The sequence below is a fragment of the Panicum virgatum genome, chromosome 3K (genome assembly GCF_016808335.1).
Source record: "Panicum virgatum strain AP13 chromosome 3K, P.virgatum_v5, whole genome shotgun sequence".
NCBI classification, from domain to species: Eukaryota; Viridiplantae; Streptophyta; class Magnoliopsida; order Poales; family Poaceae; genus Panicum; species Panicum virgatum.
The window spans coordinates 32,146,694-32,171,638 of record NC_053138.1 but is presented as its reverse complement, the minus strand read 5'-3'; the positions used below and the strand labels follow the sequence as shown (position 1 = coordinate 32,171,638).

General features: G+C 46.1%; 4 protein-coding genes and 2 long non-coding RNA genes across 9 annotated transcripts; 5 read left to right on the top strand and 1 right to left on the bottom strand.

Moving 5' to 3' along the window:
- Positions 1-52: 52 nt before the first annotated feature.
- On the top strand, positions 53-5,084 carry LOC120699000 (rRNA-processing protein UTP23 homolog). Of its 2 annotated transcripts, XM_039982825.1 has the most exons (7): positions 53-326; positions 955-1,098; positions 2,726-3,065; positions 3,697-3,817; positions 3,956-4,231; positions 4,387-4,452; positions 4,693-5,084. In XM_039982825.1, exons 3-7 carry the CDS (start codon positions 2,788-2,790, stop codon positions 4,777-4,779), a joined length of 828 nt encoding a protein of 275 aa, XP_039838759.1. In that variant the 5' UTR covers positions 53-326; positions 955-1,098; positions 2,726-2,787; the 3' UTR covers positions 4,780-5,084. The 2 variants fall into 2 exon arrangements, with proteins under 2 accessions (XP_039838759.1, XP_039838761.1); XM_039982827.1 differs by lacking the exons at positions 53-326; positions 955-1,098 and adding an exon at positions 2,148-2,249.
- A 2,120-nt stretch (positions 5,085-7,204) lies between these two features.
- Positions 7,205-12,683, top strand: LOC120698998. Of its 3 annotated transcripts, none has more exons than XR_005685156.1 (4): positions 7,205-7,330; positions 7,418-7,526; positions 8,591-10,631; positions 11,893-12,683. It is a non-coding gene; the product is annotated as an uncharacterized LOC120698998 (long non-coding RNA). The 3 variants fall into 3 exon arrangements; XR_005685155.1 differs by having other exon boundaries at positions 8,591-11,809; XR_005685157.1 differs by having other exon boundaries at positions 8,591-9,033; positions 11,893-12,676.
- On the bottom strand, positions 8,385-17,651 carry LOC120698999. Its single transcript, XR_005685158.1, has 3 exons — positions 17,538-17,651; positions 13,846-13,950; positions 8,385-8,736 (listed from the first exon to the last, which is right to left on the bottom strand). It is a non-coding gene; the product is annotated as an uncharacterized LOC120698999 (long non-coding RNA).
- A 406-nt stretch (positions 17,652-18,057) lies between these two features.
- LOC120700843 (protein XAP5 CIRCADIAN TIMEKEEPER-like) lies at positions 18,058-19,332 on the top strand. Its single transcript, XM_039985060.1, has 6 exons — positions 18,058-18,107; positions 18,155-18,272; positions 18,370-18,423; positions 18,814-18,886; positions 18,968-19,035; positions 19,141-19,332. Exons 1-6 carry the CDS (start codon positions 18,058-18,060, stop codon positions 19,189-19,191), a joined length of 414 nt encoding a protein of 137 aa, XP_039840994.1. The 3' UTR covers positions 19,192-19,332.
- Positions 19,333-20,088: 756 nt separating this feature from the next.
- LOC120698997 (basic proline-rich protein-like) lies at positions 20,089-21,719 on the top strand. Its single transcript, XM_039982824.1, has one exon. The coding sequence runs from the start codon at positions 20,105-20,107 to the stop codon at positions 21,446-21,448; it is 1,344 nt and encodes a 447-aa protein (XP_039838758.1). The 5' UTR covers positions 20,089-20,104; the 3' UTR covers positions 21,449-21,719.
- A 1,072-nt stretch (positions 21,720-22,791) lies between these two features.
- Positions 22,792-23,406, top strand: LOC120700842. The gene has a single exon (XM_039985059.1). It carries the CDS (start codon positions 22,792-22,794, stop codon positions 23,404-23,406), a length of 615 nt encoding a protein of 204 aa, XP_039840993.1.
- Positions 23,407-24,945: the final 1,539 nt, after the last annotated feature.

Here is a 24,945-nt window from a genome sequence, read left to right as displayed (position 1 = left end):
AGTGGATTTACACAGTGGGCTGGTTTGGTTTGGTTTTTCTATTTACCAATTCGATTCGGTGTGTTCCGGTCTTAAACCTAATCCTCTAATCGCTGCGAGCCTGCGAGCTGCGGCTGGAGGGCCGCCGCCGGGGTCGCCGCTTCCCCGCCGCCGGGGCCGCCGCTTCCCCGCCGCCGGGGCCGCCCCTCCCGTCGCTGCGGCCGGAGAGCTCGTGCTTGAGCCCATCTTGCTGGTGCCGCTGCTCCCCCGGCGCCGCGCCGCCGCCGCCGCCGCTAGGAGCTCGTGCACCCGCATCTCCGGCGTCGCGTCCCAGCCATCCTCTCTAGGTGAGCATCTGTTCGCATTTGCTTCTTTTTCCCCAGGGAGGACACAGATCCTTGGAGGTCAACTCTTGTCGTGATCGATCGATCGAGCAGCGAACAGAACGGCCGTCCCCGTCCGGTCTGGCGGCTAGCTGGATGGGCTCGGCTTCGACCGCCGGTGGTCGCGTACGCGCCGACCCCCACCACGAGCTGCGCCCGCATCTCGCGCTGTCGCCGGCCGGGCCTGGACCGTCCCGATCGAAGAATTATCCGCGCGCGTACCGTACGGGCGCCGGCCAAATCCCCCGGCAACCCCATCTCCGATTCTCCTGCTATTGCCAACTGCCAATCATGTACGCCCAACCCCGCCGCCGGCAGCAAAGCACAGGTCGCGTACACAGTAGGAGTAGAATCGTACGGTGGGCTCATGGCGATGCCCCGGCCACAGCCAGGGTGACCCAAAAGCCTCACGCGGCCTCCACTTGCAACCCCCATTGCCAATTGCCATGCCGTTTAGAAAAAAAATACTCCATTGGCTCTCTTTCTCTATCCCCACTAGCAATTCAGCACTTGAAAAAAATTACTTTTTACCATTACTTGTCCTATACTTGTTAAGATTTATATGCAAGTATTTACATGCATTAAGTTTCAGGTCAGCCAGTATACTAGTATCTGCTCGTCGACATCGAGGTCGTGCCGGGGATCAAAAGGTTCGTCCGCGGAGGCGCCGAGCTCGTCGACCACCGCGGTCATCCTCGCCACCAGCTACCACAGCAAGGTCCCTCAGTGGCTAAAGGTACAACATGATTACTAGGGAAAATACATGATTACCAGTATTCATGCTTTGTAGTCTGGTTGTACAATGTTTGGATAATAAACATCAAGCCTGGTTATCGTACATTGTTTAAATGATTTGGGGGTCATTCGCATTATCTTGCTAATTTTTATTACTAGAGTTATGAGGCTGTGAGCCTGCTTGGATGTGAATAGCTAATTTTACAACTATTTCTGGGAGGCTGTAAGCCTGCTTGGCTGCTTCACAGAAACACTTAGGTTCCCTGTCCAGTGTTAGTTTTTCAGTGGCCCTCAACTTAAACTAACCTTTATACAAAGTCAATGAAAGTTAGCATAGGCATGGCTTGGAACAAAGGACAGCGGCAGAGACAACTTTCAGCTTGTTTCGTATAAAGATCTGTGCAACAGGTCCAGCCCAGTATCTGCAGTGGACGCCACGGCCGGCCAAGAGCGCTTACCATCTCCGGCTGCAGAGAGCAAGCAAGCGACAAGTCCGTGGCCGGAAGCTAGCATGAGGTGAAACCATGGGGGGAAATTGTGGGTTGGAAGGTAGTTTGGTTGAAATGTTGTTACTGTCTAGATTAAATTGGTTCTAGAAGTTGGTGGGCTGGGGTGGTTTGGGGTTTAAAATATATATCACTAAATCAGTTTGGTTCAGTTTTGGGCCGGTTCCCCACACCACTAGCAGGCTCACCCATACCCTTCTATATATATCCAATCTTTAGGGTTTCGTTTATTTCCCCCCGTCCCACCCAGACTCCTAGTCTCAGCCGCCACCCTCCCGAGCCCCTAGACCCAGCGCCGCACTCGACCCCTCCCCGATCCACCGCCGCGCGCTCGCGGTCGCGGGGTCGCGCCCCCAGCGGAGAGGCCCGCCGCCCGGCGTCCCGAGCCCCAAGACCCAGCGCCGGCGCCGCACTCGACCCCTTCCGAGCGGCCGAGCCCCGATCCAGTGCCTCGCGCCCCCAGCGGAGAGGCCCGCCGCCCGCCCAGCGCCCCTCCCTCGGTCCCTCCTCCTCGGCCCCGCACAGCGCCGCCGGTCGCCGCTCGACCGCTGCTCCACCGCCGTTCCAGCGCTGACCCTTAGATCCGGCGCTCGGTTGCAGCAGCTAGGCTACTAGCTAACCAGCTCCATTGCCAATCCCCTCACTGGTAAGTACTTCTGGGCTGAGGCAGTTGTTGGGCCATATTTTTGAAAAATTGCTTGTGTGAAAGAATCTAGTGGAAAGAGTATTTTCTGGGTTGAATCTAGTGAAGAATGAAACGAGAAATCACATGTGTGATGAGTTATTGAATGATTGTTTGGTCACTTTTATTTAGCGTGAAATTTTCTCTAATATAAGTGAGGATGGCATAGCTCACACTTTCATGGACACGAGGCGTAAAGCAAAAGCATTAGACTATATTTGTATTGTAATATTCTATTTATGTAATTTCTTATTGATGCTGCAACTATTTATATTGTAAATTATTGGAGTTCTGAACTAATTTGTTGAATTAGATGTATTATGGATCTTTTTACTCATGTTATTGTAATTTGATCATTCTATACTGTATTGTTGCCGAAAAGCTATTAGAGTATATTGGATTGCACCTTGATTTTTACTTTTTTATTTTTTTTTTGCCAGGACTACCCTAGTTCCAATTCCTAGGTCCGCCACTGCCACCTGCTCCCAACTGAGCGGCCAGGATGCGGGTTAAGAAGCGTTCGAAGCACCGCAAGGCGGTCAAGTTCTATTCCACATGCTTCGGCTTCCGTGAGCCTTACAAGGTCCTCATCGATGGCACCTTCGTCCAGCACCTCATCACCCAGCGCCTCCTCCCAGCCGATGAGGCACTCCGCGACCTCCTATCGGCCTCCAGGGCGCCAGCCCTCTTCACCTCCAAGTGTATCGTCGCAGAGCTCAGGCGACTCGGCAAGTCACATGCCGAATCCTTCGACAACGCTCAGCTTCTCGCCACGAACAAGTAGGTTCCTACTCTTTCCACAGTATTGCCACCTTTGCAGATAGCACTATTCTTTCTTCTTTTCTTATTATCAGTAACTTCCAATTGGTACTCCGGCTTGAGTTAATCCCGTTGCACGCTGCGGCCTGGCTGTTCTGTTCACCTCTTCATTGTAACTCCATCGCTCTGAGACTCTGGTTATTTGATTTTGTCAAAGACAAAAAAGAACAAAAAATAGTGCATCATTCACTTCAGAAATGTCCTTGCATGAACATAATATCAACTTCATACATCAGAAAACCAAATTACAATCTTCCTGCATGCTATGTGGAGCCTGAGTAGCCAATTTTGTCTGTGTCTCAGTTTTTGTTGTCTGGAACCTAAGCTGTAATTGGAATTCAGACCACTTCAGAATGCATTTTGGCCTTCGTTTGACCCAGGATCTTTTCGCTGGTTTTAGGTGTCAGGTGCTTCATTGGCATAACCATTACAGTTGAGTAGCTGGTGCCTTTAGTTTTGTGCTATTCCTGGATATGGTCTTCCGTTCCCAACTTGAGTTTTGCATTGCGATCAGATGAGCATTGGTAAATCATATGAGCCTAATTATGATGAATTCACTTTCTGTTTCTCTGGATTTCTCGTGTGTTACCAGGTGTGAGCATGACAAGGTTGTCAGTGCAGTGAATTGTATCCTATCACTGATAGGTGATAGGAATCCTGAGCGATTCTTTGTTGCCACCCAAGACGCTGATCTCCGGGAAAAGCTAAGAGAGGTATTGTCGTATTGACAATCCTCATCTGCTCTGTGTATCTCTTTTTTTTTCCTTAGAAAACGAAATCAAGTGAACCCTTCTTCCGATCTTATCTGAGTTGCATCGATTTGCTCATGTACTTTGTTTGTTTCCATGTAGATTCCTGGGGTTCCTGTAATATATGGATTGAAGAACTCCTTATTTATAGAGCAACCCTCTGTTCAGCAACGCAAGTTTGCTCAATTGGATGAGGAGAAGCGTCTCAATATGGATATATCTGAGTATAAGAAGTTAATGAAGGCTGCATCAGAAGGAAAGACAACAGCTAGTGAAAATGGAAGTGACGGAGAACAACATGAGAGGCCTATCAGTTCCCTTGTAAAAAATGCACTTGGTGTTGCAGATAAAAGCAAGTTTAAAAGGAACAGAGCAAAGGTTATATTTACAGTCATTGCCTTTTTGGTATCTTTTGTCGTGTGGTTGACTATATCTAGTGTTTATTTTCTAGCAGGCATCAGCAGTGGCTTCTGCTGGGCTTGGTATTCTAGATCTATTTCTTGTACCAAGTGTTAACAAGTATCCTTTTGCAGGGTCCAAACCCACTCTCCTGCAAGAAAAAGAAACCAAACCCCCAGCCCTCAGCTATTCAAAATAAGGTATGTTTTTGTTGCGTAGCATTATGCCCCTGCCTCAGTAGTTTAGTTGCTACACCGGAAGCATGTCCTTCATAAACATCTGTCTCATATTGTAAAATCAAGTTTGGTTCAGGGACAACAGCTAAACACATGTATAAATTATCTTGGCTTCGTTTGTTTCAGTATACCATGACTACATAATAGCTGATGTCTTAACTTCTTAATCATGACTCACAAGCACTGATGACCTCTGTTCTGCAGGGGGCTACGGTTGATGGCGAGGCAAAGAGAAAGAGAGTTCGTAAGCGGAAGAGAAGCCAGAAAGATAACAAACAAGCAGAGACCTAAATGGTCTTGCATACAAGTTTCAGTGCTCTTGCTGCGTCTCCATCTTGACCCCTGAGGACCTGAACAAGAACTAAGTCAACTAGGGGAGCTTGAATCTGGCTTTGCCTGATTAATGTATTGCATCAGTGTGGTTGAACCTATGCTTTATTTTTGGTAACAAATCTGTACTATGGTTGGATCATTTTGGCCAATCTGGTGAATGTTTCTTCATTCAGAAAAAAATGTTATCTGTAAATTTGAGCTGAGCTGAGCAGTGCTATTGTGTCCCTGAATTTGCCTGATTATATGCTGAATGTGTCCTTGAATGTGCTATTGTGTTCAGTCTGTGTGCCCAGTGATGAATAATCTGAGAAGCAACATGAGTTGTAATTACTCTTCTGATCCTGATAATACTGAATGTTCAGTATTCAGATTATGGTTCCAAGATAGGCTCTCTGTGTTCTCCAGCTGCTGCTGACCATATGTAGAATCAGCTCTCTGTATTCATGTAATTTATCTCTCATTTCTTCAGGTCAATGTTTGTTGACAAATTTTTACTCTGGAAAACATTTCCGTTGTGCTGCCTGAAGTTGTACCTTTTTTGCTTCTGAAGCTCTCGAGATAATCAAGAGCATGAGCAACTCCCACAGCCACGCTGAACCTCCCAGTCCAACCAAATATATTCTTGCAATGTTCAGGACTTGGAGATTGTTTGAATAATAATGCATTAATGCATTAGTATATCTGAAGTTCTGAAGTGCCTCGATGTAAGTCGTAGTTTGCTGCTGATTGTCTAACAGGAAGAATTTTAAGTGTTCAATGTATGGACTAGTAAGCATCTTAAGCTCTCACAGATCTTGGAGCATTGTGGCCACTGGACACTGAATTCATGAACATCCGCAGTTTAACAGTATACAAGTTCCCAAGTTCAGCTGAGAGAAGCAAGGCTTCCATCATCATGTCACAATAGCTGAACACCTTTCCACTAAGTAATCAAAACAATTGCAAGCACTCATTTCACTTCACCAATGATCAGACTCAGAGCCTGGTCTTGGGGGGGAAAAATCAGATTCTCTGAAGTATGAAAGTCAAATGTTTCAGTGAGTTTAATATTTCCAAGAACTCCATGTACAGATTCATGCTTGCTCTTTCCTTTTGCTTCAGAATCCAAACAAAAAGCACTCTGTAAAAAATTATTGAATTTCTAGAATTTCAGGTTGATGTTAAGGAGTTGCAGATTATCATAATACCCTGGATCTGAAATCATCCATATCCTAAACTATCCTATTTGTTCAACTGAACCTCCATGCTTGCGTGGGATCTCTGAATATCTGAATCTCTGAATCTCCATGGGGTGCGTCGGCCTGATCAATCTCCGTCTCTGTCTCTGTCTTGGATGTGGATTTGGCCAGGGACACGAGTGCCTGCAATGCGCCGAGGTGGAACCAGGGTTCACCAAGCCGGTGGGAACCGGTCTGGTTTGACCGGTTACCGGTCAAACCGGTCCGGCCCGGTTCCGGTTTGGGCCGGTACCAAACCGGCCCAAATTCAAAATTCAAATTTGAATTCAGAAAAAAAAATTCAAAAAATTCCTAAAAATACTTCAAGGTGCGACGAATCTAATGGTGTCAAATTTTCTCAAAAATTCATTCATTTAGTATAGTTTGCGGGGATTTGAAGTTAAACAAAAAAAAGCGTGCATATAAAAGTATACAAATACAATGTAAAAGTAGTACAAAAGAGGGTTGGAGGGTTCATTTAGGCTAAAATATATTATACAAATATTTATTTAGTATACTTTGCGGGCATTTGAATTTAAACCAAAAAAGAAAAAAAAATTGAATTTGACCGGTTACCAGTCAAACCGACCGGTAAACCGATCAAACCGGCCGGTAAACCGGTCGGAACCGGTTGAACATGCGATTTTGAATTTAAATGATGAGCATTATTTTCTTACAGTTGTTTGGAGTTCAGGACCTAAACAGGAAACCTTGTCTAGTTTGGATGTTATTAAGTGTTACTATTGGGTTCTCCTTACTTAGACTGAATTATCTGGCCTTCTAGCAATATGATCAAGAAGCAACATAGTACATGTAATTTATTATAACTGATCAGGTTCTACTATTGTCCTCGCACCTCAGATCCTCTAGGAATCGAGGCATATTTCCCAACTAGTCCTACAATTTCCATACAGAAAATTTATGTCTTTGTTCACATATCAATCTTATTTTCTTTCATACTTTTGGTAATCAATTAACTATGATGAATGATTGACAATTTACACTTCTATACGCTTTTATAAACCCAGGAGGCATGGTAGGAGGTTGATCCAGATGAATACTCTTATGAGGCAAGTTGCATTTCTTGTTCTTACCCTTAATTCCCCAAGCCCTTCATTTGAACCTTTAAACATCAACATGGCATGTTAATGGTTCTCATATTGATTTCAGGAGCTAATCGCATTGGGCGAAGTAGTTTGTACAGAAAGCAGAGGTCTCTCTGCTGATACACTTGCCTCTTTACCTTCAGTGAAGTACAAGACACAAAATGTTCAGGATGGCAACGCAGAGCAGTATGTTCAAATAATTGAAAGTTTTATAGCTTTGCAATAACCTTTTGTTCTGTATATGAAGTCCTGATGCATAATTATTGTTGATAGATGTGTAATTTGCCGTGTGGAATTTGAGGAAGGTGAATCTTTGATTGCACTTCCCTGCAAGCACTCATACCACCCTGAATGCATAAACCAGTGGCTGCAAATAAATAAGGTATGATGGACCTTCTTAAGCTTCACATATTTGAATGGCTAGAAAGTTTACTTGTACTCGCATCCTTGAATGTCACACACATGCACCTGAAGGAGGTATGTTTACATCACAATTAGGTTGCACAATATTACTATGTTTGATAGTTACTTCTAGTCATTGTTTCTTTTTACCACAAACTTCAAGATAATTCTGTTGGCCATTAGGCAGGCTCATGGTGTATGTACTGATGTTGTTCTTTTTCTTCTAATCGTGTAGCTGTTTTTAGATGTACCCTTGCACCATTGTTTGCCATTGGAAATTTAAGAAAAATGGTCGCATATAAAATATAGGATGTCAATGGTATTGAGGAACACAGTATCAGGGTAGCCATTTATAAGTTTGAAAGAACAATATTCTGTTGTTTGCTTGATAGAGTATACGCGGTAGCATTTGAAAGGTTCAGCAAATTCGCAAACCTTGGAAGCTGATATGCTGAATGCATTAATGGATCGTTGGGGATATAGTGTATAGGTTTTTGCATGCTGTTTAGATAAAATACTTCTGTAGTATTTTATGGTCAACCACATTAATCTTGGGGAGATTTGGAAGTTAGTTAAATGTCCGTACTCTTTTCAAATACCTTTTGTTCCCTCAATCACTTCAGTCTGTCCACATTTACATCTTTCTATTAGTGTTCTAAGTACTAGTGCCATCATTATTGTCTGCAGCCATTTCCTGTTTATTTATTCACGAGCTAATATTTGGTCTGTATTGAGTTGTCATACTCTATCGATCAAGAAAACTTTGCCTTCAAAATTTTATTTATCCATGGAAGCTGGCAAATCCGATGTAGTTGCTGCAACTGTAGTGAGGTCAAAGTTAGTTTTCCTGTCAAATGGTCGGCTTGACAGATATCTCACTGTCTGGCACAGTGACTAGCTGTAAGCTACAGATGTACTCCCATTATGCATACTGTTTGGCTGCGGCAGTTTTAACATGTTTTATAATTAATGTGACGCGGACACTTCTAACCATGACAGTATATCTTGGCCCAAGATTTGACAAAATATTTCTGATTATTGCAGGTATGCCCTATGTGCAGCGCAGAAGTTTCAACCTCGGGCAACAAGGAGGCAGAAGTTTCAGCCTCGGGCAACAAGGAAGCATGACCCACTCTCATATGGCCATTTTCGGAACTTGATGGGAATAACTAGCAGCATCAGTGTAGCATCTGTATTGTTGAATCAGCATGTAAGCGGGCCGGTCTGCAGAGTTCCTGCAGGCCGCCGCAACTGCCGCGTGCGCAGGCGGCTTGCTCGGCAGGAGCCCATGTGCTAAAGATTTTCAACCTGCGTTGGCCCGCTAGGCCTTGGCGGAGGATGCAAGCACACCTGCAGGCCGCCGCAACCGCCGCAACGTGGTTGATGCTAACAGGAAGTTCACACGCTATGGTTTTCAGGCAGCAAGGGCCAGGTGATCCACTGGGTGAACAAGCTGGGAAGACGAGCTCAGAGCTTCAGGGACCATGGTGAGTTGAGTAGTAGCCTTAATTCACATCGTCTACACAGAGCTCAGAGCTCAGAGCTGGGAAGAACAAATATGCAATACTCCACTGACGCATGTTCAGTTACCATCTACACTAAAAACAAACATCATTGACATCGTCTACACAGCCTTAATTCATTGTCTACAATGCTTGATGAATCCAAAATTCTACTGTGGATGGACCGTCCTTGTTGCACGCCTAACAAAAAAGCACAGGTAATCATCCTTCATGTATCCTTTGTTAACACAAGACCTGCAATGGAAATCAATATGTCATGTTAGTAACAGATGTTCTTTGCAAATACCAAATTTGCAAATTAGAATGGCATCTAAGTTTACAACCTAATATCCCACATTTAGCATAGGTTGCAGAGGATTTGCGGGTTCTGTAAGATTGATTTCATCTCATTATATCAAAGCAACAGCTACAGCCGCAAATTAGCCTGCTGAAGTGTTCAGGGTTGACATGCTAGCCCCTTTGCATATCAATTAGCAAGGCCAAGGCCAGCCCACATAAGTACTTAAGCTTTGGTTTTAGCCTGCTATCCACTAGCTGCTATACAGAACATAAATTCACTATGAAACTTTATATAAGCAATCAACCAGCCAGACAACAAGATCAGTTGGCAACAAATTGGTAATTGGGGCATCACTCTTTCTTACCTTCGCATTCATTTATTAAGGAGAGAAAAAAATGGAATGTTTCTATAACACTCTTATTGTGTGATCCCTTGCAGCAAAGACCAAAGAGACATGAACTTCATACGAAAATTGGATCACAAGCGAACTACTTTAACATAGCGAAGGAAATACCACTGCTACATCATAATTCGATCAGAATTACTACTTTAACATGCTAGAAACTAAGGTTGTGTCCACAATCAGAATTTGACTATAATGAATAGCCAACTTTTTTCATTAAAAGAACATATTAACCAAACCAAATACAGGGAGGCAAGTTAATGATGGCAGTATATTGCAAAAAGGCATGCCAATGGTATATTTTTTTAATCTGAATTATGGCTTGTTCAATCTGAACCAGAACCAGGCAAAAACAGGACCAATACAAGGGTGGCTTATTCCCTGTAGTAACATGTAAATTTAAAATTTTAGTGCATGTTGTATTCAGAAGCCAAGAGCCCAAGATACTAACCTCACGAACTGCAGTGCCAACAAAATCACCTTTTTCATCATCTAGCATGTGATTCCAATACAGGACTTGTCGGGCTGCGTGATGTCGACCTTGGCCCAATCACCACAGGTGACACAACCAACTTCATCATTGGATTGTCACTAGCGGAGACACTTGTTTGTTTCCCACCATTGGAGGCTTGAACCGCTTTGCAGGCCTCCGTTTACTTATTTCTGCACGCCTCTTTAATGGAGAGCTTGTAGGAGACTTTTGTTGATTTCCCATTGCAGGAGACTTCACTCGTTTTTTAGCCGATTGCTTCTTTTGACTCATTTCTGCCCGCTTTGCAACCATGTGCCTTTTTTGATTTCCCATAGCAGGAAGCTTTTTATGCTTCGTTGCTGAAGAGCTGATCAAAGGTGCGCCACCTGAGCCCCCAACTTCTTCAGGTACAGATTGTGATGCCAACTCCATCTGCAAAGAAGAAATTCAACATTATTTCAAGATAAGATAAGAATGTCATGTATGACAAGCAAGAAAAATCAACAGCGAATAAAACTAACGAGGAACTCATAGGAACAATCTGAATACAGACTAAATCATGTCATCCACTGAAAGCATCAAATTTCAGTATGCTATTGAAATGATCTGGTCAAACTTGAAAATTTGAGCTGTAAAAGAATACACATGCATTTCTTCTATGTCTAAAATAATTTGAGCTGTAAATTTTATTACTGGTATGTCTAAAATATTTTGTCTAAAATATTTCAAAAAGATCTTTAACTTTAACCTTACTATCAGCTAGGGAGAACAATCTAAAAGCTCATTTACATGTGACTAAGAGACAAAAAAAAACTAGTAACAAGGCATACAAATGGTTCTAGCAATCAATTCTGAACATGAACTTAGGCACTCAATTACTCAATTAACAAAATCAAATTTGGTGGACCTAGACAGGGAATGTCTAGCCCACGAATCAGACTCAATTAACAAACTAGTAACAAGGCATACTAACATGTAACCTTCACATACAGGAAAGAAATGAACTTTCATTCAGTTATTGTTTAGGTTACAGAACAAGTGTCTTGCTTCTGGACATGTTTATTATTACAAATAAACTCCATTTCCTTCACAGTTTGAGAATTTTGCTGATGAATCTTGTACCGGATTATAACCAATATGCTTACTCAGAGGCAAACTATCAACAGGTTCAGATTCGACCAAGGATAAACAAATTTAGATTTAACCAAGTACAAACAAGTGTTCAAATTTAACCAAGGATAAAAATAAATTTTGCAATCCATAATCTTTGTAGGAAACTCACAAGAACAGGCAATAGGAATAGATGCCAGTAACGAGGCATGTTATTATTTTACTCGAAATTCAGGACAGCATCAGCACCCATCCAAGAAACTCAACAGGACGAACAGGGGTCAGGGAAAGGTTGCACGCTGCAACTTCCCATCAAGTCTGAACCATCAACACGTTCAGATTTAGCCAAGGTCAAAACCAAATTCAGAAAGGATGAGCAATGCGGTAATCCACAAGAACACGAACAGGAAGCACAGATATATAGATCCCGACTACGATATGGACTGCAACTACGATATACACTGCATCCCTGATGGTGACTAAATACATATCCAAAGAAAGATGGTGGGATTTCAGACTGCTAGTTCATGGTGACTTACCTGTTCTTGAACCGTGCAGGCAGAGGGAGGCCGGGAAGGAGAAGATTCGGTGGCCTGGCGCAACAAGAACTGTGCGGGTCCGGAGGGCATGGTGGCGCCATGAATCAGAGGCGGTCGTGCTTCGGCTTGCTGCGCACAGGACGGCGCGGGCACAGATGCAAGGGTAGCCGCGCGGACTGCTGGGGAGGGAGGGCGACGCCGCGGATTTTGCGGAGCTCTGCATCGCCGGAGTGAGGGAGGGGGCGGCGCGGACTGCAGGAGGGAGGGAGGAGGCGGCACGGACAGCAGGAGGGAGGGGGGGCGGCGGCGCGCAAGGCGCGATGCCGATGCGTCTGCTCGTCGCCCCGAGCCCCCGATGTACAGGGAAGGGAGAAGGAAGGGAAGGGAAGGGAAAAGGAAGGTGGGCTGGCCTGCAGAACCCACCAGGTTTGGCGGGATGTATATTTAAGGCCCATTTGTAAAATGCTGATTGTGGCAGGCGTTTGGAAATGTGTTTTTGCAAGTGGCGGTTGCAGGCAACTAGGCCGGCCTGCACCTGCCTACATCGATTGTTGAAGCAAAAGCAGAAAAACATATTAGAACATGAAAGGATATTGTGTTTCAACAAACAAACAAAAAAAAAAAACATGCAAGGAAGTCAGGAAATATTTAATCCTCGTTTCACTCTTTTTCTCCTGGCTCTGCTCGCTGAACTTTCTCTGCCTTGCCGAAATGCTTTATGTTCCCTTGAGACGCCTTGTGGCTGTTGTATTATCCATAAATGCACTGATTATATTATATATATTATTTAGTCATTCTTTTTACTGGTCCCATGATCATCGTGTATATTTGCTTAAAATGCTGATGACATTTTTGCTCGTATGGTGAACAAGTTGACATTTTGAGTGGTCACGAATAAGTTGGCATTTTGAGTATGATGAATATGTAATGTAGGGAATAGAACAGTATTGAGTGCTTTTAGAAATCGGAGGGTCACTTTGGTGGATGGAAATACGCTACTATAAGAAGGCTTTATATAAACCCGGAGACATGGTGCATCAAGGAGATTTTGGGGGAAACCTGGCTCATCCGATCCAAGCAACCCGTTGGGCCACTTCACGGCGTCTTTTCCGACTCCGGCCACCTTTGGCGCTCAGGCAATTCAGGCCCCTTTCCAGGCCAACGGGTCCGGCGCGAGGTTTCCGTGGTCCGGCCATCCTGGTGCCAACGCACTGGTGCCGCCGGCCGTCGCGCGCCAGACTTTCCAGTCAGCCCGAGAACCACCCCCACCGCTGCTGGACCATGCCCCAGGCTGGTGTCTTTTGCAGTTGCTCGCGGAAGCCAAGATGGAGATCAGGAGCGATCTGAAGTCGTCAGGGAGCTGAATTCCCGTCTATGCCTGCCGTCGTGTTGTCTATTGGCAACAAGATTCTGAATATTTTCTGTTCTCGTGTCTTCTTCGTCAGTAGGAAGCTTTGCTCAATTGAACTTGTTCCTGCATGGCTCTTGAGCCAATGGTATATGGCTGTTGAACTTCCCCTGTTTTTGTTACTAGAATGTAGGGTATTAGTTAAATTGCTGTACCCTTTTACTGACCGGTGTAGTCATGGGATTATGACTCTGGTGTCCAATTACACATGCAAGGGCCCTACTTTTAGCATGTGTCTGTAATTGTAGAAAGGGAAAACAAATATCAATATGGAACACATCTGTAGACGTTTTCCGTTTTTTTCGTTGGAATGTGGATCAATGTATGCTTCCGGTTCTTTAAGTAGTGTGTTCATAGGAGTGAGTATGCGTGCACTTTGAATGTCTGAGTTGCAGTGTAACCTCTCTAAATGAAATGTGTGCTTTTCAAAAGAGAGAAAAAAAAAGAAATGAGCATTATAATTCGAGGACGAGGTAAGCTGACTGTTGGGCTGCCGTGGGCCTCGAATGACCTGGCCCAACTCAATTAGGGGTCAGGTATAAGTCGGTTAGGCCCACAACCTACCTATGCACTCCGTGGGCTCGCCGGCGGCGCAGCCGCGAGTCGCTCCCGACGCCAAATCCCTGTTCCCCTGGTCAATATAAATGAATGGAGGTGCCACCACAACATCTGCAGTATTTAAAAAACTCCACACATTAGTATCCTTGCTGCAACAATAAAAAAACAAGCAGTAAAGTAGGCACAGTATATTTTCTAAATAATCATCTCTATTACACGTGTCTTCCACCAGGAGATACTAGGTTCTGGTGATAATTGGAAGCCCATAAGTAAAATTTCATCTAAACTATAGCATACATTTAAATTGCTCGTACAGAACATGCAGAACCAGAGATAGATGTTTTGTTTCAACAGAAGTGCCTACAGGCTACAGACATGGAAGAATTGTTTCCATGCCATATGGCACTCATACAGGATCCAGGTAGCTGCATCTTAAGTTTCTTGCAGAAAAAGGAGGATTCTGAAAGTCACTAGCAAACCTTATCAGGAGTATTAAGGAAATAACTTCCCTACTACATTTTCCCCTAGTTTTCTTGAAAGATGTAAACATGTTGGAATTAGCGACGGATTTACACTTCTGTTGTCAGCTGTTGTTAGCACTGTACATCACGGAAGCAAATAAATGAAACTAATAAAATAAACAACAACAACAACAACATAGCCTTTTTTCCCAAGCAAGTTGGGGTAGGCTAGAGATGAAATCCGAAAGAAATAAGTTCAAAGTTTAGGCACATTGATAGCTAGTCTCCAAGTGCTCATATCCAAAACTATCTCTTTAGAGATATTCCAATCATTAAGGTCTCTCTTAACCAACTCATTCCACGTTAGTTTAGGTCTACCTCTACCCCTCTTTACATTATCGACCCGCTCAAGAACCCCATTACGCACCGGCGCCTCAGGAGGCCTTCGTTGGACATGTCCAAATCATCTCAGCCGATGCTGGGTAAGTTTCTCCTCAATTGGTGCCACTCCGACCATATCCCGAATAACTTCGTTCCGGACTCTATCCCTCTTTATGTGCCCGCAAAACCACCGCAACATCTGCATCTCTGCTACACTCAGTTGCTGGACATGTCGCCTTTTTGTAGGCCAACATTCAGCACCGTATAGCATCGCCGGACGAATTGCTGTCCTATAGAATTTACCTTTTAACTTTTGTGGCACCCTCTTGTCACAAAAGATGTCAGAAGCTTGCCGCCATTTCAACCAGCCAACTGAAATTCTATGCCTAACATCTTCATCAATGTCGCCATCCTTTTGTAACACCGATCCTAAATACCGAAAAGTATCCTTCTGGACCACCACTTGTCCATCTAGACTAATGTCTCCCCCCTCATGCCTAGTCGCGCTGAAATCGCACATCATGTACTCGGTCTTGGTACTACTAAGTCTGAACCCTTTCGACTCTAACGTGCGTCTCCACAGCTCTAACTTCCTATTAACCCCTGCCCTGCTCTCGTCAACTAGCACCACATCATCAGCAAAGAGCATACACCAAGGGATCTCACCTTGTATATCCCTTGTGATCTCATCCATCACTAAAGTAAATAAATAAGGGCTCAATGCTGACCCCTGGTGTAGGCCTATGTTAATAGGAAAGTCAGTGGTGCTGCCATCACATGTCCGGACAAACGTCGTCGCATCCTTGTACATATCTTTAATGAGGGTAATGTACTTAATTGGGACTTTGTGCTTCTTCAAGGCCCACCACATGACATTTCTCGGTACTTTGTCATATGTCTTCTCAAGGTCAATGAAGACCATGTGCAATTTCTTCTTCTGTTCCCTATATCTCTCCATCAATTGTCGTATTAAGAAAATCGCCTCCATGGTTGACCTTTCAGGCATGAACTCAAATTGGTTTTGGGTCACACTTGTCACTCTTCTTAGGCGATGCTCGATAACCCTCTCCCAAAACTTCATCGTATGGCTCATCAGCTTAATCCCATGGTAGTTAGTACAACTTTGAACATCACTCTTATTTTTGAAGATAGGTACTAATATACTTCTCCTCCATTCTTCCGGCATCTTGTTTGACCGAAAAATGAGATTAAAAAACTTAGTTAACCATACTATTGCTCTATCTTCTAGACATCTCCACACCTCAATGGGGATACCATCAGGGCCCATCGATTTACCTCCCTTCATCCTCTTCAAAGCCTCCCCGATCTCTACCTCCTGAATTCTCCTCACAAAACGTCTGTTGGTATCGTCAAAAGAGTCATCTAACTCAAGGGTAGGGCCCTCACTCTCCCCATTAAACAACTTGTCGAAGTACTCTCTCCATCTATCCATGATCTCCTTATTCTTCACTAGCAGTCGATCTGTCCCATCCTTAATGCATTTGATTTGGTTGATGTCCCTTGTCTTCCGCTCGCGGATCCTAGCCATCCTATAAATGTCCTTCTCCCCTTCTTTCGTGCCTAGCCGCTGATACAGGTCATCATACGCCTTACCCTTTGCTACATTCACAGCTCGCTTTGCAACCCTCTTCGCTAATTTATAGCCCTCGATGTTGGCTGCACTCTTGTTAAGGTGGAGGCGCTTGAAACACTCCTTCTCCTTAATAGCCCTTTGCACCTCGTCATTCCACCACCAGGTGTCTTTCCCCTCCTGTTTGCTTCCCCTACTCACGCCAAACACCTCTGAGGCCACCTTCCGAATACATGTTGCCATCTTTAGCCACATGTCATCTACGTCTTCTCCTTCTTCCCAAGGCCCCTCACCTATCATCCTTTCCTTAAACGCTTGTGCCGCTTCCCCTCTAAGCTTCCACCACTTTGTTCTCGCAATCTTGGCACGTTTGTCCCGGTGGACACGTACCCGAAGTCGAAAGTCCGCCACCACAAGCTTGTGTTGAGGGACAACACACTCCCCAGGTATCACCTTACAATCTAAGCAATCACGTCTATCCTCCCTCCTAGCAAGGATAAAGTCGATCTGGCTCGAGTGTTGTCCACTACGAAACGTCACAAGATGTGATTCCCTCTTCTTAAACACGATATTCGCTATCAACAAGTCGTAGGCTAACGCGAAGTTCAACACATCCTCCCCCTCTTGACTCCTGCTACCATACCCAAAACCCCCGTGCACTCGCTCGAACCCTACATTAGTCGCACCCACATGGCTGTTGAGATCTCCTCCTATGAAGAGTTTCTCGCTGGTAGGCACGGTACTACCCATGCTATCTAGATCTTCCCAGAACTGCATCTTGGTGCTCTCACTAAGGCCTACCTGAGGGGCATAGGCACTGATAAAATAAACATTGCAAATATTTAGTGAGGTATCCACATTAAAATTAATGGAAACCTATCGGCAATAGGACGACATTAGGGCACTCCCAATGCAGACTCTATCATAGAGTCTAAGCCTTCTATTTATTGTGTTTTGCTGATGTGGCAGTATATTTATGGAAGAGAGAGTAAGAGAAACCAAGACTCCAAGTCTTATTTAGACTCCAAGTCTTCACACAAACCAAGAATGAATGTGAGAGAGACAAGTAGACCATATAAACCAAAATAACATATTTTTCATTGGAAAGTATAGTTTCTTGTGATAGAGTCTTGAGGCTTAAGACTCTACAAGTGGAGTCTGCATTGGAACTGCACTTAGAAATATCAATCAAATGCATTCATGAAATGCGAACATCATATAAAGAGGAAGACTGAGATATGTGAAGACGAGACAAATGGCCTTACCTACATCAGTTTCGAGTGTAGCAGCATTCAATTCAGAGACAAGCTTGCTAATGGAGTCCTTTGTTCCATTCTGAAGTGAGGGTAAAGAAGGGAGTAAAAAAATACATCAACACCGGAAATTGTAAGATATTTGACTAAAAACAGTAAGGGATACAGCTTAGTTAAGATAAGCTCCCTAAGTGAAGAAACTTCATATACAAAACAAGATGATTCTTCAAGACAACTGAGTCAGGTTAGCTCATCTAAAGACGCCCCAGAAAAGTAGGAGCCTACAAATTTCAAGCTTGATTGCAATGGAACTTGTAGACCCTATCACTAATAAGCAAATCACAACTCAATAGGTGATACAACATCCGCCATTTTTCTACATCTCCTCGCCCCCCCCCCTCCCCTAGGCCTCTCCAGGCTTAGCAAACAAGATCAAGGAAGCGCCAAGGCTTCTCTTTCTCGGCAAACAAGATGTGATAACATTCCCTAGGTTCTCAACTATTTTTTTTTTCTTTTCTCCCGAAACCGAAAGATGCGACATGCTAGAAACATTTCAAATACACCGAACAAAAAAGGGATTCGGTAGGCCCAGCTAAGCTGGGCAGCAGACAAGAGATCCCTATTTCTAGAAACGACCATGTACAAGAGATCCCTGTTCAACAGCAGCTTGCCCCTGAGTTCTGTGAAGTACGGACAACATCAGTTGAGAACCTGCTTTATGTGAAGGAGGATCTTATCATTCCTCATGTATGCAAACTTAGTTTCTTCTCTCTTAAGTTACATAGTTTTGTTTAGATTCATTGAACCATTTTCTTATTCCATGTTCCCTCTTTTTGTTTGACAGCAACACAGCTTCTATGAATTAATTATTAACAAAGCGAGGGGCAAGAGTGGACCGGTAATTCTTGTTCTTTTTGTGCACGTGGATATTATGTTCGGCTCAAATACATTGTTTGTTCTAAAGCTTTTTTTCTTGATTTTTGGGTTAAAAAATATTAATGTGTAACTAATGCATGATGGTTTCTTTCTGTGTTCATGTTTTCAACTTGTGTGGTCTGTACCTTCTTACAACTGATCACTGTTTTTATTTTATCAAGGAAGACTAGCAGTTTCTTTTTTTCTTTCTTATCCTCATTAATTTGTCATTTTAAGAATATTGGAGTTGACATCAAAATATTTTGTAATTTAATGTACAAATTTGGTTGCTTACTGATGTTTCTGTTTTTTAGATGGACTAGCTCTTTCTGGCCTAAAAGTTTAAACATTTACTGACTGATTCTATTGGCAGCTTTTTCATTTTGATGTTCATGAGGATGTCCGTACCATCGCCGATGCAACGAAAGAGAAGGATGAGGTGATGCATGTTTTGCAATGTCCTATTCGCAGTTTCTAGTTTCTCATATGTTGCATTCTAAAACCATGTTTGATGATTGCAGTCTCACGCGGGGAGGTTGTAGAGAGGCATTGGTATGAGAAAAACAAGCATATATTCCCGGCCTCAAGATGGGAGGTTCGACAATTTCACAATCTTATATCTTCCATGCTTCTTAAAATTATTCACTTTTCATTTCACAGTAGTTTCATTTGTTTGCTGATGATTCAAATTATATTGCAGATCTATGACCCAACTAAAAAGTGGGAGCGCTACACAATCCATGGGGACTAGAGTGTAGAATATCACATACAGAGCTAAGTTATTTGTACTCGAGATGCCTGGAATTACTACCACATTGTATGAGAATGATGCGATGTGTCATGAGTGGAATAGGAAAGGTTATTAGTGTTGTATGAATGTGCGATTTACTTTTGATGCCTGGAATTACTACCACATCTTTTCGATGTTTGATTATACTCTGTTATAACATTCAGTGAATACCATAATTTTGCATTTTTGTTACTAGTCATGTGAAACCTATACCTTTTTATGGACCATATTTCCCATTTTACATTTTGAATTTTTAAGAACACTATAATGCCCTGTTACAAGTTGATCTCATATAAGCGATGACTGTCGTGTGTCTGCCGGGCATCACTGACCCCTCTGGTTATATATCTACAACTTGTCGTTGTCTATCACTGATTTGCAGAATAGATTCATGCTTTACGACAAATATATTAGACTTCCTTGGTGGCGTCATGTGAGCTTCATCTTTGTTCATGCTAGTCTATCAAACTAACGGCGGCAAAGTACAAGTCATCCTGAATTCTTGGTAGAAAGTCTTCCTTTCTCAATTCTGGCAGGTAGCATCGTGGCAGCTTGGTAGATACTGTGCTATATATCAACTGCACTAGCCTATCACCTAATGCCCTACCTGTTGGAACAGGTTTGTACAATAAGAGTGGCATGAACCATGACCATCCCAATCAGTTGCACTAAACCACACTAGCATGAGCTATCTTAACTGACTGAAACCTAGACCAAACAGGATTAGGACTAAGATTCCCTCTGCTCCATGCAATGCTCACCTCTCTCCTACTACCACTACACTGTAAAGCTACACCAAACCCTCCTCTAACTCGCTTCAAAAACCCAACCCCTCCCCTTGCCAGCCTCAGTGCCTCACCACACATCGATCGCCATGGCTTCCCTCGCCATCCTCCTCCTCTTGGCGCGCTTCTCCAGCTCCATAGCCGTCTCCTCCAATTCCTACATCTCGAGGAGCATCGAGCAGCAGGTCATCGCCACCGTGGCGCCGGCCGTTGTTCCTGACGTCGACGGCCAGAGCGCGCAGCCGTTCCTCACCTCGCCCTCTGGGTCGTTCGCCGCCTACCTCCGCCGTGCAGTGGACAGCGCCGGCGGCCTCGGCGGCGACGCGTGCTATGTCCAAGTCCAGCAGGCTGGCGCCGGCGGCAGCGTGTGGGAGTCGGACTGCACCCCGGTGGGTGGCGCCGACGAGTGCGACCTGGCGTTCTCGCCGGTCGGGCTCGAGCTCTTCGCGGGCGGGCACTCGTTGTGGGACACCGGGGTCGACGCCGCCGACCCTTGGACGCTGAGCCTTGACGACGGTGGCGACATGAAGATCATTAGCAAGGAAGGTGTGGCAGTGTGGACGGCAAGCGGCGAGCCCTGGACGGGGCAGCAGTGCGGGGCACCCTTGCCGGTGTCCCCGGCACCTTCGACGGACAGCGTGCTCCCACCGCCGTCGACTGCCGGTTCGAAACTCGTGACGCCGCCGTCAGCGACTCTTGCCGGTGCAGGGACGAGCACGGACTTTTCTTCCGGAGACCAACCAGCGCCGCCACCCGCCGACACGTTGCCGGGCATGCCGGTTCAGCCGCCAGTTGACACGGCGCCCGAGCAGCCACTGGCACCGCCGCCAGAAGACGCGTCACCTGACTTGCCGGACCTGCCTACTCTGCCACCGCCGCCGGCGCCGGACCAGCCGCTGCCGCCACCCCCACTAGCCGACGTGTCGCCGGACCAGCCGCTGTACCCGTCGCCGCCTCCCGCTCCGGCTACCTTTGGCCCTGACACGCCAGTAGCGCCCCCTTTCGGCGTCCCACTCGCCACCCCTCCGCCCGGCGCCGGCGACGACTCATCACTCCCAGGCATCGCCACGCCGCCTGGCGAACCAGGCTCACCAGGCGGCGGGCCCTTCTCGGGACCATCCCCTGCCGGCATGCCGCACCCGCACGGGCCGGCGCATCCGCACCGGCTGCCCATCGGAGCCTCGCCGCCGCTGCCGGACGCGCTGGCGCCGGGCGCGCACGGCGCGGGAGCCGGGAAGCAGGCCGGGGTCCCCTTCGGCCACGGGCAGCAGCCAGAGGGGCAAGGCGTGTTCGGCCAGCAGCCGCAGCTGCTCAACGGCGAGGGGCAGCCGTTGGAGGAGAGCTCCGGCGGGTGGTCGGGAAGCGAGCGTGGCGGAGTGGCCGCGGCCTTGTTCGCTGTGATGGCGACGACGGCGTTGGGCTTTGGGTTTTAGTTGGTTGTCCCTCTCATCGTTCTGGGGGCTTGGAAGGTCATTTCTGTAGTGTTGCTCTCGGATTGGTGATGGTCTGATCTGAGGCTATGGTTTGTTTTGTGGATTGGGGTAACAAATTCTGTGTAAAACATGGTACCGTATGCTGCCTGATTTAGGATAGTATATGATCCACCGGCCGTCTGTATGCTGCTTCTTTTTGTGTATCATCTTGTATAACTGTCAAATTTAGCATGATTCATGAAACTAAACTACAGGTGTGGTGGTACTAAAAGTTGATCCATATCTGCACGAGTCAACTGTGAAGAAATCGCAACATATCTGAATCCTTCCAAACGGATTGGAAATCTAATACTTGTACAGAAGCACAAGGTAGCTTGGATTAATAATTTTTCTAAAAGAACCACCAGATTATTGTCCAGTTTTTATGCCTTGCTTACAGTCATCGATCCGATGATGACACTCATGTTTAAGGCTTGTTCGGTTGCACACGGTTTCATTTCGGGCCGGGAATGATAGAAACAATAAGAGATATAACAAGAGGCCCGGATTTATTCCGGGTCGAAAACTACTTGCAATAAAATAAACTCATAATAGGTGCAACAAGAGACATGGATTCATTCCCCATCTCTAGACTCATGGATGGATTGATTCCGATTCTCTTGTTGTATCTATTATGAGTTTATTTTGTTATAAATAGATTTCGACCTAGAATAAATCCGAGTCTTTTATTATATCTCTTATTGCTTGTATCATTTTCGGGCCGAAATGAAACCGTGTGCAACCGAACAATGCCTTAAAAATTTAGAGGACGCCGGCCCAGCCTCGCCGGCGCCGGCGCCGTCGTCAGAGCCAGGACTGCTTCATGCGTGTACATGCATCACCGATCACGGATCACCTGCGCCCCGAGCTACGGCTGCCTGCTGGTGGGGCCCTGCCGGGCAGCTCGGGATGTTTCGATCGGTGCGACGGTGCCTGGGGGATGATCTCTCTAGCCCATGGTGAGTGGTGAATTGGTGACCTGCCGGCTGCCGCACCACCGCGGCATGCTGTCCACTGGCTAGGGACGACGGAGCTTGGCAGGGGTGTACAGGTTCCAGAATTTCGGCATTGCAGCCTTGCATGCGCTCGGGCTTGCGGGTTTAATTTGCCCCCACGCAAGTGCTAGGGTTTTATCTGCTAACCCCCTCATTTCTTTACCTCTCGGCTCTCTCTCTCTCGGCCGCCACCCCTTCCATTCCCGATATGCCGATCCAGCTCCTCCAGAGCACGGGCGTGACCGCGGATTGCGGGCACGGGCGTCGCTTCCTTCCCGCGGCGGCTTGCTGTGCCCCCAGCGGCGAGCCATGTTTCCTTACCTTCCCCAGTGGCGAATCGAGGACCTCGCCAGTCAGCGCGAGGCGGAGGAGTGTGTGCGCACTACCAAGGATTTTCTGGTGGCGGGCGACCCCGAGCGCTGCTGGCGATTACTCATCTGTGCCCCCACTATCGACCCATGCGTCCCTCGCGGCGAGGCCCTCTATGTAATTGCCACCGCCCTTCGCGCCGCCCAGCACGAGCGCCTCCCGCGCGGGGCCCCTGAACCCTACTCCGTCTTTGGTCTCATCCCCACTGTCCCAGCCACCCGTGACCCTGCCGTCATCGAAAGATACTATCGCCGCGCCTCCGATGTGCTCAACCACACCGGCCCCTACTACCCGTGCGCGCCCGCCTTCGCCCAGACCGCTCGCCTCGTAGCTGATACCTGGGACTTCCTGTCGGATTCTGACCGCAAAACTTCCCTGGACTCCAGATTCGAAGATGAAGCAACCGCCGCAGCACCCACCGCTCCGCCTCAGCCAGCACTACAGATGACGCCGCCGCCACCGCCGACTGTACAGGCTATCACAGCGCAGGCTGGGCTGGATGGCCTGGGACGCGGGAAGCGTTTAAAGAAGCCTGTGAATAGGATGAACTTGTAATCGCCGTCTTGGGCGTGTCTTATTTTACCAGCAATGTGTATGAGAGAGAGGGTAGATTTGGTTGGATGTATCGAGTTAAACTGTGAACTATGTGTTCCCTAATCTTGGCTCAGCTACTCTCTCTGAAACATCCCTCTGAAATAGCGTCTACAATCACTACCGGAAATCATTAGAATGCCGTGTGCTTAGGTCTTTGCCGTGTGCTTTTTGTCGGGTACACGGCAAAGAGCCACTTTGCCGTGAGCAACGACGAAAACGCATTGCAAAAAAAAGCACACGGCAAAATCCATGCTTTGCCATGTGTTGGCACACGGCAAAGACTTTGCCGTGTGCTTTTTTCGGCACACGGCAAAGTCATAATTTTTTTTCACTTCTCACCTCGAAACTTTTTCTACCCTCTACATACAACATGTAGTACTCCATGTTCAAATTTGGTACATTTTTAAATTATTTTGCTATATTTAACTAATTAATTACATTTCAAGCAATTTTTTGAATCAAGTCAAATTTGAACTGCAAGTGACTCAAATAATAAAATAAAATTAGTGAAAAATGATATTCATGTTATTTAGTCCAGTTTGAGGCCTTACACGTGAAATGAAAAGAAATTTTCAACATTTTGTCTAGAAAACGCGCCCACCAACGTGTGTCCAAATGATTTTAAAATTCTAAAAAAAAAGCAAATGAAGTCTGAAAATCATTAGATTTGTCAATACCTCGTTATATCATATGTGGAGGCAGTGGTAAAAAATTGAGTAGGTTTCGTAATTTTTTCACGTACGATGCTTACAAACAAAAACATCTCCGGAGAAGACTCAGAGAGTTTAGAAGGATGCGGTTAGGTTTGGAGTGAAAGTGCCAGTCGAATTTGAGTTCAACTTCAAAAGTTTTTCTACTCTTCACATATAACATGTGGTACTCTATGTTAAAATTTGATATATTTTTATATTTATTTGCTATATTTAACTAATTAAATACATTTCAAATAATTTTTGAAAAATAAAACTTTGCCGTGGGCCGAAATTGGGCACACGGCAAAGCCAGCCCATTAAACCCGCGCCGGCCAGCTTCCTATGAAAACCCTACTTTTATTAACACCCCCTCCCCACTCTCCCTCCCCCGGCCCCGCCGCCTCCTTCCTCTCAATCCGCCGCCGCCACCTCCCTCTCTCCTCCTCCTCCTCCCTGCCTCTGCCGCCTCCCTCCCTACCCTCCCCTTTCTCCCCTCCAAGCCCAAGCGCCGGCGCCGGCACCGGCGCATGGATGTCAGAGGGAGCTCGAGGCTGGGCGGCGGGATCTACGGCGGCCTCCTCTACCCCGGCGGCGGTGTATCGACCTCGAGCTCCCTCCGGCGGTGCAGCCGAGAGCTCCCTCCTCGGCGCGGCCACGAGCTCCCTCCTCGGCGAGCTCCCTCCATCGGCGCGCGGAGATCCAGGGGCGCAACGACGGTGGTGGCAGCGGGCGGCGGCGGGAGTGCAGCTGGCGGTGGGACGGTGGTTGTGGTGGCAGCTGCCGCCACGGATGTCTAGGGGCGCGGTGG

Excerpts from the sequence above, each read along its gene's own strand:
- LOC120699000 (XM_039982825.1), top strand. The coding sequence starts at position 2,788 with ATGCGGGTTAAGAAGCGTTCGAAGCACCGCAAGGCGGTCAAGTTCTAT. Across the intron at positions 3,066-3,696 it reads CAGCTTCTCGCCACGAACAA|GTGTGAGCATGACAAGGTTG; the intron begins GTAGGTTCCTAC and ends GTGTGTTACCAG. Across the intron at positions 3,818-3,955 it reads TCCGGGAAAAGCTAAGAGAG|ATTCCTGGGGTTCCTGTAAT; the intron begins GTATTGTCGTAT and ends GTTTCCATGTAG.
- LOC120700843 (XM_039985060.1), top strand. The coding sequence starts at position 18,058 with ATGCGACATGCTAGAAACATTTCAAATACACCGAACAAAAAAGGGATT. Across the intron at positions 18,424-18,813 it reads CGAGGGGCAAGAGTGGACCG|CTTTTTCATTTTGATGTTCA; the intron begins GTAATTCTTGTT and ends TTCTATTGGCAG. Across the intron at positions 18,887-18,967 it reads AGAGAAGGATGAGGTGATGC|GCGGGGAGGTTGTAGAGAGG; the intron begins ATGTTTTGCAAT and ends TTGCAGTCTCAC.
- LOC120698997 (XM_039982824.1), top strand. The coding sequence starts at position 20,105 with ATGGCTTCCCTCGCCATCCTCCTCCTCTTGGCGCGCTTCTCCAGCTCC.
- LOC120700842 (XM_039985059.1), top strand. The coding sequence starts at position 22,792 with ATGTTTCCTTACCTTCCCCAGTGGCGAATCGAGGACCTCGCCAGTCAG.